The 14,046-nt window shown below is 30.8% G+C and overlaps 1 protein-coding gene across 5 annotated transcripts in view; it reads right to left on the bottom strand.

Moving 5' to 3' along the window:
• The window catches only part of LOC148226105 (netrin receptor UNC5C-like), a 102,834-nt gene that overhangs the window by 2,277 nt on the left and 86,511 nt on the right, over positions 1–14,046 (bottom strand). For 3 of the 5 annotated variants that reach the window (XM_088204711.1, XM_088204710.1, XM_088204712.1), the window contains 4 exons: positions 1,193–1,330; positions 898–1,084; positions 557–666; positions 44–289 (listed from right to left, as the gene is read on the bottom strand). In XM_088204711.1, coding sequence (XP_088060837.1) covers positions 44–289; positions 557–666; positions 898–1,084; positions 1,193–1,330 — 681 coding nt within the window. The remainder of the gene's footprint in view (positions 1–43; positions 290–556; positions 667–897; positions 1,085–1,192; positions 1,331–14,046) is intronic. The other 2 variants (XM_088204713.1, XM_088204714.1) reach the window with 1 other exon arrangement.

Raw genomic sequence — 14,046 nt, 5'->3', positions numbered from 1 at the left:
CCAAGGTTGATATCTATTAATACATAGATTATTACAAATATACCTTCAGGTAATTTTGGACGAAGCCTGTCTTCTTTCATGACGTATATGTAAAACGTTTCGTTCTTTCCTTTCGGTACAGCACCTTCAGGTATAGATAGAGCTACTCCTATGGTATCCAAGTTTAACCATCCACCAGAAAACGTTATACTCTGCGATAGACTCGTAGGAGAATTTCCAATGATGTCGGCAAATATATTTGGCGGTAACGGTGGTAGTTTGTTGTTTGAAGCATCACACGTTGAATCAGCTGAAATGAGAAATAAATGATGTTTTAATATTTATATTATGTTAAATTTTAGAATAAAGCAAAGTTAATTAAAGTAAAACAATACAATTTTTATGTACATATGTATTTTATTATTATTATCTAAATATAATAGGTATAAATCAAGAGATTAACTATTTAGACTATTAATATTACGCTTTTTTAAAAGTATGTATACATATATAAATTATTTTTTTCATTCTCTCTGATTCTAAACGTATTTTTTTAGTACGATCATTTAAGACTTACAACTTGTGAAGCAACTTGTCGTAGAATGTTCTGATTCACTATACGGTTTCTTCTCATAATTTTCACTCTCGCTAGAACTTGGATTTTGCTGATCCAATGGCGATATATAGCTATGGAAATGAAAAAAACTGTATTAATAATATACAATAGTTTAATATTATCTGTGTATTATATATAGAAAATAGAAAAGGTCTCATAATCTAAAGACAACTTCTTATTTGAAGGTCGGAGATATTTTTTTATGAGCTTTTAAAAGAATCGTAGGTTCAGCTGTGTCAAATGTCTTTTCGATATCGATATTGTGGTTGTGTCTTGAATATTATTATTTCGGTCATACTGACCTGTTGCTCAAATGGGGCACGTCATAATGATGCTCGCTTGTACTCCTAGTCAACGGTTGAGGAGTTTGTTTGGTAAGAAATGGTGGATATTCGTAGCAAGCTGGTACTGATCCGTGCTGTGTCAAGTCTGGTTGCAACGATAAAGATTTCTTGTCAAAGTCAGGGTAAAATTCAAGCTGGATGATGTCTGTCACAGATTTTTGTAGTATTCAAAATGGTATATTCAATATAATGAATGATTTATGTATAAAGCACAATGTGATTAATAATTGTGTAATTAATTTGTTGACAATACCTGATCTGGCTTTGTTGTAAAGGGTACGATTTCGTCCCTTTTGTCTGAAGAAATAGTAAGCGATTCCGGCGAAGACTCCGAATACTACGACAAATACAGTCAAACCGATGTAGAGGGGTGCGTTGTAAACAGTGCTAACTGTAAAAGAAAAAAATAGTTTTATTGTATATTTAGTGGCAATTTAATTTGTATATTGTGCGCTTTATAAAATAGCATGTCATATTTTTACTTAAAATCATCCAATGTAAAAATTACAGTATAAAAAATACAACATAAGGGCGATCCTTAAAATACATTTTTTGCATGGTCATAAAATCAGCATTTCTTAAAATAATTAATTGGTTATTGTTAAGCTCTTGCTATTCGTGGATATATTATATATTTTTAGTGCATTTAGAGCTAAGTACCACACTAGACGATCCCATCGCAAATATGCCGCCCCCAAGCAAGTGCCGCCCGGGGCGGCCCGCCCTTCTCGCCTCACCACTGGCCCACCGCCACCTCGCCACTGGGTGATTTTATGTAATAGAAAATATTTACTATTTAGCAGTAGCATAATCTTACATTTTACAGAAAAAAATATTCTTGCAGTTAAGTGTTCAATCTCACATAAATTATGTTATCTCAACTTTATAGCAAAATATTTGATATCTGCTTTATTAAAAAGAATGAATGGTATAAAAAAGTCAATCGCTTGCCTATTCAATAGAAGTATTATAATATCCAATGCTCTCGTTTTTCATAATGTGCAATATAAAACATGTTATGAGAGTTGGTATTAGATTTTAACAATACATAATCCATCATTTTGACATTCTCATTCATGAAAATTGGCGCTAATCCGACAGCTCGGACGCAAAGTGGTCAGAGTTGGTATTATGATCGCTTACGAATGAAAGATTCGCATTCTATACTTATACAATTGGGGTTTGAAGTCATAACAATGAATAATAAATACAATATATATATTGAGCAAACAAATAAAATTTTTTTTAAGAACAGTTTTGGTCTGAGTATACATCTCTGAAGTACTCCACTTAAAATTATTAATTGTTTAATTGTAGCGAAAAAAAGAATATTTTAATGTAATCAAAGATTTTTTTATGTGGATATTTATATTATATATTAAAAAGACAATGCAGTTTCTATATCGATCAATGTTAACGTGCTTTTTCATAATAACACATTGAGATGATAAATGACTTTCTGCAAAAAACTTACTGCTAAGAGATTTTATTGCGCAAAATAAGATTTATTTATAAAATAATTGCATCTAGTGGAATGTTTGCTTTTTAGGTTTTTTAATAAGGTGCAATTTTATGGATATATTGAAGCAATAATAATTAAATTTATATTTATTATATTTTTTTTTATTAAAAATTACGTTGCACTACACCAGACTTAAGAAATATTATATAACTTTTTTGGCACGCCCTCATAATGTTTGTAACCCCTGATAAATAGGATATAAAAATACACGGTTATCATACACTTACACTTCAGCTTTCTTCTGGTTAGTTTCTATTGTGTTTTTATTTATAAAAATTATGTTTTTAACTGAATTATTTAGTTATTTATGCATTTTTATTTTATCTAATTGATTATAAATAATGTTATTTTTCATGTAAGATAATTGCTAATTAGTTCAGTTTGGTGTTAAGTGCCTTTGCGCAAATTGTAGTTTTATTAAAAACTATTTAAAAAAAGCCCAATTTTATTTTATAATTATTTCAGATATAACTTTATTAAATATTCAAGTGTATAAATAAAGAAAACCCATCAACCTTGCTCTCCTCTACATGGTTCTATACACACGTCTTAATCCAACTTGAAAGGCCCGGCTTCCAGAAGCCTTTCGCATATTTTACTGAATGGAAAAATAAAACAAAATTGAACAGGGCCGGAATTCGTGATTGGGCGGCGGTTATTACGCGGGCGGCGCCCTTTTCGGGTTTCCCTCGTAACGGCGCTCTCTTATTACGCCCTTCTCTCTCTCTGTGCGACAATGAAAGTTCTACCACGTAACAACGACAATATGAGGAATTCAGAGACGGGACCCGTGGAATATTCAGCCTCAACAACAATAAGCCCTTTGTATGCGGCGGCGGCCCCTTGCGTGCTCGAATTGAAAATTTTCCGCCGCGGAAAAACCACTATACACGCCGCAGTATAGGAGACTTTTCGCCACCTCGAAAGAAAACGGCGAATTTATGCAAATGATTTTATGGCGGTGCGCTGGGTAAAATATAATGACGGTATTACACAGAAAGACGGTCGCTTATAGTTGGAATTTAACGCGTGAATTTAATAACGCATGGTATTTACTAGGTACAAGTATTACGTATTACAATAGAAAATAGGAGCTGGGAATAATAACATTTTTATTTTAAAACATGCTTGATGGTGTTACCATGACTAAAACGAAATCGAAAAGTGTCCTATAAAAAAATTTGCTTAATATGCTTAAAAGCGTTAAAAAACCAAGATCTAACTGTAATAAAATGTGTTTAATTTCATATATAAATCTTAATGGCAAAAAATGTACTGTTGTACTTTAAAATGTTATTTAATCCAACACTTATAAAATATTATTTTATATTATAAAGGCGGCGTTACAATATATCACATGATGGCATTTATTAATCGTCTTATTAATCACACGTCTCACATTATAGCGACATCTTATTAATTTTCATCTAAAATTTATTAAAATATTTAAGATCCCATTTCGCATAATTACAATCAGCTACCGAGTTAAGTGCTTCGTCTGAGGGGTCAAATGCGACCCCAGTTTGAATAATCAATGTTCAACAACGACGCGAAAATTTAGCCTGCTTCTCTTGCAAATCCGCGAATATCTCGTAATTAATTCATAATATTCGACGCCGGGCGTTTTAGAGCCTAGGGTTTTAGGATTTTGAGAATTCGTGAATGCATACACGTTTAGAATTGTGCGCATTTTTTTTCATGGGGGGAATGAAATATTTTCAAAGCGGAACCGCGAGATATTTTCCGGCGCAATGTCGCAGACATATTTCGCGTTGGGAGGATTTAAAAAAAAGGTTTCGTCTGGTTAAAAATGCTCAACGAAGACAGAGGTATTTTAAAGGTATTTTTTGTATTTTTTATAAACCGAATTAGCAGCGTTTTTTTAAATAAATTAAATTTGGAATTATTTGCATTTATTAAAAAATTCTTATTGTATATAAATACCGCAAAAATATTGCTTTGTGTAGGTTCTGTCAATATAAATGTAGAATGCTCTATAATTAATATATTAATAGTTTGAATAAGCATTTTTATATATTCTTTCACTAAAAATATAAGAAATACACAATAAGATATATTGATCATATTTAGAAATAGTTTAAAATAATTTAGACTTTCATAAAATATTTATATTTAAGTAAATGTAAAAGCAATATATAATAGATGAACATTTGAAGACAAGCAATGAAAAGTTATCTATGGTTTTGATGAGATAGTAATTTATAGTTAAGGCCACTACCTTGTAAATGTTAAACACAATACCAAATTGAAAGTAATAAATACAATAATTTGCACTGTTTTATTACAAAACAAAGTTATCGTTGAAAAATATTTTAGTTATGGCGTTAAAAAACACCTTTTATCTACAACAATAATTAAAAATAAATAGTTAATTGGTTTCTTGTTTGTTTAGATTTATTTATTTTAGATTAAATTAAGACCATCGTGGCCTAACAGGTTACCCCAATGCGCCACGATGGTCGAAAACAAATTTTAAATTTACAAAAAAAACGTATTTATACATAAATAGAACAATACTTAAAATAAAAAAAATAACAAAAAAATATAAAATATCAAAATTAAATGATACAAACTAGATCAGCTCCTTGTAGCTAACATTAAGCAGGTCAATATGTAATGTCAGCGTATTAAGGAGCCGGATGGCCACAGCTATAGGCGAGTCGGCAAGTGCGGACGTCCTAGCCCTAACGGCCATCAAAAGAGGACGCGATCGTGATTCTCGAAAATGTTTCGGAACCCAAAACTGGAATTCCTGTAGAATAGCTGGATTGTCGACAGCACCTTTTAGTAATTTGAAAAAATGCTTAGCGACATACAACTTTCTGCGAGAGCTCAGCGAATCGTATCCCAACGCTCCTAAAAGAAAGGCGCTGGGATATATGTACGGACAATAACCAAATAAAAGTATATTAAATACCTTTTTTTAACTTTTTTTACTAAAAGGGAATATTTGGCTATTCGGGGATTCCAAATTATAGATCCCGATTCAAGAATGCTACGAACTAAGGTGTCATAGAGGATGCGAATAACTGACGAATCGTCAAAGTGAAAGGCATTCCTCATAACAAAGCCGAGCATCTTGGAAGATTTATCACAGACGTCGTGTATGTATAGAGAGAACCTCCATTTGCTCTCGAAAGTGATTCCGAGATCTTTAGTGGAAGTTTCTCTAGTCAAAATGTTACCACCGAGATGGTAGAAATAAGCTGATGACACAGTATGGCACTTTCCGACACTAAAGGGCAGACGGTTAACGGAAGCCCATCTCCATAGAGAGTCTAAATCATTTTGTAGAGAGAAGAAGTCCACAACAGATCGAATGCATTTATATAATTTAAAATCATCTGCGTACAGAAGAAAACTTGAATTTGTAATTGCTGTTTTTACGTCATTAATAAATAACACAAAAAGCAGAGGGCCCAGATTGGACCCTTGAGGAGCCCCCGAAGGGGTTAATGTAATGAAAAATTAATTTTTATTTATATTGACTCCTAATGAAAATTCGCATTTAGATGATGCTATTTTAATTTTGCACTTTGCGGAAAAATACACATTAAAAAAATTGCGATATATTAAGAAACAAATTCAAAGTAGCATTTCCCATGGAAAAATACAATTTTTTTTATAAAATAAAATTTTAAATGTTGTATGACCTTTGCGCTCATACTTTTTTCAAGTATATGTGTGCTAATCTCTAAGGGGAAGTATATGTTTTGTATGGAGTCACATTCTTTATTAGCACACCTTGTAGAAATAATGAATGAAAAAATCTCTCTCTCTCTCTCCCTTTTTTTTGTCACAGTCCAAAAGAATAATACACACTGAACATGGCATCTGCGCTTTAACATCGCGAACGGGTAGCTTGATTCACAGTCTGCCTGTCGCTGGCACTCTGATACGGTACATTCCCACCCCTAGTGGAGAGGGTGAGAATAGTCCCCTCGAACGGTTAACGCGCTTCAAGTATATCGCGTATAAAAGTGCACATTCCTGTCAAAGATTTCCGCCTCTCGAGCGGATGATGGGTTCAAGTTCCTCGCTCCAACGCTCCCGCGAATCTTAACCTCGTCAAATTAGCCCAAAGAGCACCCTCCTCTCCATGACTTTGTTTTCCAAAGTGCCGATATCTATTTCAAGGAGAAATGATATTGATATGAAGGAAAAATCTGGCCTGGTTAACCCGCTTGGGTGTCAATAGGATTTTTGCTGACAATCAAGGGGAATTTTCCGGAGAAAGAATGCACGTCAGGATCAGAAGGAATAAGGGAATCGCAGACCGGTCCCAACAAAACACATAAGACCCATCCTGACAGGATGACGTGGATTGCGACTACGTCCCTCGGGTGGAAGACATGTAATTGCACTTGTACCCGACTAATGGTACGTTGGTCTGTAAAATTGAAAAAAAGCAGATGTTGCTATGCACATAAGGATATGCTTTAAAATCATAACTAGATATTTATTTTTAACGTGTTTTTTCAGAAAATATTTTAATCTATTCATAATTTTATTTTAGTAAAATAAATTAATCTAAAAATAAAAGTACAAATATACTATAATATTTTTACAGATACTTTTTTAAAATTTGTATTTGTTAAAATCAAGCTTATGTGTTTATTTTTATGTAATAAAAAAGTAAAATCACAGATGAGAAAATAATGCAATGATATTTTTTTCTGTTAGAAATTAAAATGTGTTAACAGGTGTTTCTTTAAAATTAAGCTTGATTTAAATTTTATTTTTTAAAGTAAATAAATATGAAAAATATTTTTTTGGCACCCCGACAAAGCCGCGAAGGACAACCCCGCGCCGACTAAACCGCGCCGTCATAGCCGCGAAAAGTCAAAACAAAATTCATTTTATAACATAGTTTTTATTCAATAATAATTACAAATATATATAGGAAAATGGAGGCGTCTCGCTACCGCTCGCGCCGACCTAAACCAACCTTTTTTAATGATATTGCATTGATTTATTTTCATTTCGGTATAATTTGTAACTGTCCAGCATCATTCAATCTATGACTAACTGTTCAAAAAGCGAATCACTAGTGATAGAGCTGTCCACAAAACAAAATAATTAGAATTAAAAAAATCACTTTCTTTCATTTTATTCAATTTTATAATTTTGATTTGCGCGGCAATGTCGGCGCGGCTTTATAGTCGCGGCAGTGTCGGGGTTGTTTTGCCGGGATTGTCTAGCGCGGCTATGCCGGGGCGGCTTAGTCAGCGCGAGATTGTCCAGCGCGGCTTTGTCGGGTCCCCTATTTTTTTTATTGCAATAACAACGAAATATTATTGCTTTTTATTACCTCATATCATTAAGAATACCCAAAGAAAGTTGAAAATTCTTAAAAAAATTAATTATATAAACCATTTATTTATTATATTATTATATTATTTTTCTTAAATATTTTCAATTTTCCATTGTAACCTGAGAAGCGTAAGCCCAATGCGTTATATTTGGGTAAGTCTGTACCAACTGGGTAAGGCAATCAGATAATGAATATCTAAATTTAATCATAACATGAATATTTATATGTAAATATTCATAAATAATTACAAATTAATATGTGTATTTTAATTTATAATTAATATATGTTGTTTGCAGTTAGAGCCAGTTTTACAAATTTTTACGAATAAAAATTTGAGGGTGCTTCTGTGGCTCGAACTCGAGACATCTGGGTTACAAATCTAGATCTTACGAACTACACTATTCCTAGCTCGATCGTAATATATGTACGACTTAGCTCGATTTTAATTAATAATCACGACATTCATCCATGAGATTTGAAAAAAAAGCTATGTCAACTTAATCTGAATCCAATCAGAATTTACCTCTAATACGATATTAAGTCAAATTGCACAAGTTTTGAGTAATAAACGAGATCATTGAGAAAATCTACTAGGTGTAAATCATTCTTAGAATATTACGTGCGTTGCTTTATTAAACATAATCAACGATCTTATATAAGTTAATACGACGTTTTCATGTAGATAATATTCACTGAATAAAAGCAGTTACGCAAATATCACTTATAATCGCAAAATAATTAAGACAGACAAGACCGGTCCTAAAACTAAAGCCATTTGACTTAAAAACTATTGACTTTATATGTTATGTTATTACATATTAAGGTATTTCGTGTAAGCTTATAAAAAACAATACATTGTTAAGGGTATAAATAAAGGTTTTTAATCAGCATAAAAATATTATTATAAGATAATCTGTACTAGATGCTTTTCGATTATGTAATTACACTACAATAGAAAACTGGGCGCAAAATAGTGTCATAAAAATGTAATTGTAATTAACTATATATTAAAATATTCTATTTATATGTTGAGAGGTGAACACACTATTGAAAACTCTAATAAAGCTTTGTTTATGTCTCTCCTAGCCGTGTACCACTTGTTGAAAATATATATTCGTTTTTAACCGAATATCCCAACCCGACAGTTTTAGGCCCCAAAGTCGTACCCGTCTGAAATAAATCAGTGCAAAGGTCCATAAAAGCATGAAAGTGCACAGTGTAAGGGATTTTCTTGCAGTTTTCAATAATGTGTGGGCCCTCGGCGTCGGTTCTCACACAGAGGTATTAGCATATATTAGACATTACACAAACCTCTCAGATATTGCAAACATCCAAAGCGGCCCCTCCTTAACTATCGTTGCACACACGTACATTGACCATTCAGGGGTGACAAGTTGGGGTATAAATATTTGTGTAAAATTACTTAGTATACCCACATCTATATAATACGTATATATGCATCATGTAAATACTTCATCTATAACGTCATTTATGGGAGAAATATTTTTGGTGTACTTATGTATAATATATTAAGAATATTGATGCTGTTATATACGTATATATAATATATGATATATATTTTGTAGTATTGATAAAGGCCGATTAAAATAAATATTATTTGTGTGACAACCCTGATCGACATCGTGCTTTACCGCCCCTGTCTTGCACGCGGACAAACACTTAACGTCTTCTACAGACATAACATAAATCCCGACATGCAGTCTGAGGAATCCATATATACCAACGCTTACCAGAATATCCCTTTTCGTCGATATACGTATAATAAATAAGTAGTGCTCAACCATATTGGAACAGACCTCAAAATAGCATTAAAAAAAATGAAGACTACCTATTGTAAATATAATTGATAATTGTTTAATATTTCTGTCGTGACGCTTAAATTATAATATCATTGTGATGCTAATTTTAATCACAGAATCATATTTAATTTGATGTATTTAGCTATTCTATTAAGTGATTCTCATATTTATATCGTTAGTAAAATTTTACAATGTCATTGTATCATTTTAAGAATCTCTTTGACGTTTTATGGGTCATTCTATATTTTTACAATATAATGACACTTGTATGGCGTTCATAACAACGAAAAAAATATTTGTATAGGACAGCCTGAAATATATACGATACGACACACTTACGAATCCAAACCGTTCGTCTCACTTAATGTCAAATCGATAGACGTTTTACAAGAAACGTAACAGAAAGAATAATACCGATATAGAATATATCTTCGATATATATATTTTCCATGTGTATACATATTATTTTCTAAATTAGTATTATTGTTTGTATATACTGTATGATTTCTTTAAAAATATATAGGTATATATGGAAATATTTTTCAATTTCCAATCGCACAATCCAAAGTGACGATTTCAATATTCCAATGAAATGCTAAGTGTTTAGGGGGTGGTAGACGTGATGAAGTGAAAGAGAGTCATGGCAGGCAGAATAACAAACAAATGAGAATTTGATCTTCGAAACGTGATTTTCAACGGAAAAAACCTATGACGAGGGTGACAACACGGAAAAAATGCGAAATAAGAAAATATACAAAATCTGTCTATATCAAATATACATTGAACAATTTTTAAAGAATAAAAAATAAATATATGTATATTATTAGGAAATTAAACAGTAAGATAGTTATAGTTACAACATAAACTGTAATTATGAATATATATTATTTAATTTAATTGTAATATTAATTACAAAAAATAAATAGTACTCTGAAAAATAATAAAATTTATTGCAGCAAAATAATTACACGCTAAAAATAAACAATTACAAAATAAACTCTGCATTTTTTGAATATCATAACATACAATTACTTTATTAAAACTTAGTTGAATTATTTCATCACTTATAATTAACAAAAAATTTAGCAATATCCAAAATTTTGCTTTTTTTTTGTAGTTATTTTATTTATTTATTTATTTTATTAATTTATTTAGCTTAATAGCTAATCTTTACATCTAACAAATTTAGTAAACACATATAAAAATATATAAAAAATACATAACAGAAAGAAAAAATAAAAATATACAACAATAAAGTCTTAATATTATAATTTATTTCTATATGTACGAAGGTGTTTTTTTGTTCCATTTATGAAACCCGTTATATTTTTGCTGTTTCGGATTTCTCTTGGAAGACTATTATATAAATCAAAACCTCCGTACATAATTCCCCTAGCCGTACTCCTTTTCTAATACTTAATTATCTTTAAATTTTTTCTATTTCTAGTATTATATTTATGTACATCTTTATTTCTTATTAAATACTTATTAAAATATTCTGGTAACATATTATTTTCTAACTTATATATAAATACTAAAACATTCATACTCAATATTTCTTGAACATTCAACCATTCTAATCTATCAATCATACTTTTACAATTAGTTAATCTATTTTTATTTAAGATTACTCTCATTGCCCTATTTTGTAATTTTTGCAACATTTGTTTATCTAATTTATTTAACATATTTAATAGTGTTGCACAATAATTAAAATGGGGCAATATTATACTATTGTAAATTATTTTTTTTGTATTTATACTTAATATATTTCTTAATCTAGATAATAAACCTATTTTTCTACTAATTTTTTTTAATATGTAATTACAATGTTCTTTAAAATTTAATTTTGTATCAACAATTACTCCTAAATATTTTATATTATCCACTATTTCTATACTAGAGTTATTTATTACTATTTTGGTACTATTATCTAACACATTTTTATAATTAATAAACATACAAAGCATTTTCATTTTTTTAATGAAAAAAATAGTAGTTAAGAGTATATTTTAAGTGAAAATCCCATTTTAAATAAATTAATAAGTTCCATGTATTATATTAAAAAATATTATATAGACAAAGCAAAAAATGTTAAATTTTGCTGAAATTTTACAAAAATAAAAATGATCTAAAAATAAGCTTTTATAATAAAACCTTATAATTTGAACATAGGTTCATCTTAATTTGTTGATTCAACAGTGTAATTATTTATTAATCAACTTTGTTTCTAAAAGTGGGTAATGGTCGTTATATATTGGTAACCACTGGTATATACAGAAGAGCTAAAATACTATTTAAATATGTATTATCCATTTTATTTTAGTGTCTAATATATTTTATCCAGTTTTTTTTAAATTATCCCGTTTTTTATATTTAGAAACATATAATTTTTTTTAACATTTTTTTAACTAAGGGTTTATTTTTATATAAGCCAAAGATATTCAGTTATAAAATATTTGTTCGTATAATGGTCATCATGAAGCATTTAAGGAACCTCACATCACGATGGTCAAATTTGTAATAAAACAATTAAATTTAATTAAATAAATCGGAGGATTCATTCCATACGCACCAACTAAAGCAACACTACCCTTTACAGAGACTGGAAAAACTGAATAAATAGCCGCTTCTCTATCCACGTCACGCTGCTCCAGTAATGACATTTAAAATTTATAGTTCAACCTAATTTTTAAAAGTGAATGAATTTTTAAAACGCAGACAAAGCTACGATAACTTTAAATACAGGCAATAATTAAAAAAAATCATGTTTGGTAACCCTAGGGGGTGTGACTTCGCAGCCAGTTAGACGCAGGTGAAAACTAGTGAGAATTTTATTAGATTATATTACATATATTGCGGCTACTGTATCATTTCCTCCGAGCACTGGTAGAGAAGCTGGCGCAGGGATGATGTCCGTGGAAGATAACTTATTACAAAAATTCTTCACAAATTAGGAAACAATGAAGTCTTAAGCGACAAATTGAAAATTAATCAAAAGGAAGCAAGAATAATAACCTTACAGCCCTAAGGAACTACGCAGTTTGAGCTTATCAAGCCCGTACTTCATGTTTACAATGTCGATTTCGCTTATGGCTTAAACGAATGACCAGCTAGATCGTGAGGTATGATTGTCTCCATTGAGATCGCGAGCTGAATATGATTCGTAATAGATAGAATAAATATTCTGCAAAAGCATCTGCGATATATTTATAGTCGTCGACTGTCGGTACGATTTTATGTCTTAAGTTAGTTCGCCTAAGATAGGTTTAGTTAATCGTCCAATCTTGATGCCAATTACGAAGATTTGCTACAATACATTTTTGCTGTTAATATTATGCTTTTAGTTTACTGATTTTCTATACTTTTCAATTGTTAATAAAGTAAGTTTTTTATCCATTTTGTATAAGAATTTAGGTTTCGATATGGAATTTCTAATATGAAACTGACCATTTAATTAATAGGCAATCTCTTTAATAGTTTCTAGAGCGCCTAAATTAATCTCTGTAGCGAACAAATATGCGTGTAAACTTTGGTACATTTATAAATAGAAACAGCTACTTCATTCGACGAAATTAGTTTCTAAACAACATCGATCAAAAACACTAACCAAATTGCCCGATAGTAATTTCAGATCAGATATTCCGATGGCCGGCATACTTCACGATATTAATAAAGTTTCCACCGATATAAATTCGACGGTTATCTTTTTAATAATCAATTTGGGCCATAATTTACTCAGACACACACACACGAACAAAACTAAAGGCTCGCACACGTTTCCGCAGAATTTTCCTAATAGAGCAGTCGCCCAAAAGTTTAGGTTTTAATAATTGCCAACTTGGACCGTTCGGGGGATTTCCTGCTGATAAATGCCCTGCGAAAACTCGGTAGGGTTCGGTTATTAAAACTTTGCCGAAAGATAACATTGAAAATATTACGTAATATAACACGTAATATGGGATGGGGTAGAGAATATTTTTCTGAAAGTGAGTGTTGCTAATACAAAATTAACGGATTTTTTGACATATTTATATAATTAATAAAACCAAAGGTAATTTTTATTTTAAGAGTGTTATGTAGACTTCAAGATGACAAGATATTTTGCAGCCTTTGCAAAACAACCACAGATGAAAATGTAAAAAATATAATGTAGGGTCTATTCTTAAAACTAAAGTTAATTTATTGTGACCAAAATGATCATCCATTAACAAGGAAACAAGACAATAGCGTAAAGGATGGACCACATAAAAGCACACGTTACGACCAGAAAAAAATCACATAAATAACACGCAAATGTTTTTAATATATTTATTCTCCGTCTTTGAAATATTATTTATTTGTTGCGAAACGTTCACGATAGTAAATCACCGGATCCACAAGACTCCCGTTGCAGTATACGACCTTGGACAATGCCCATCAAGCAAATG

Source organism: Plectrocnemia conspersa, unplaced genomic scaffold (assembly GCF_051122295.1).
Source record: "Plectrocnemia conspersa isolate PC_06_02 unplaced genomic scaffold, ASM5112229v1 ptg000014l, whole genome shotgun sequence".
NCBI classification, from domain to species: domain Eukaryota; kingdom Metazoa; phylum Arthropoda; class Insecta; order Trichoptera; family Polycentropodidae; genus Plectrocnemia; species Plectrocnemia conspersa.
This window is presented reverse-complemented; position numbering and strand designations above follow the sequence as displayed.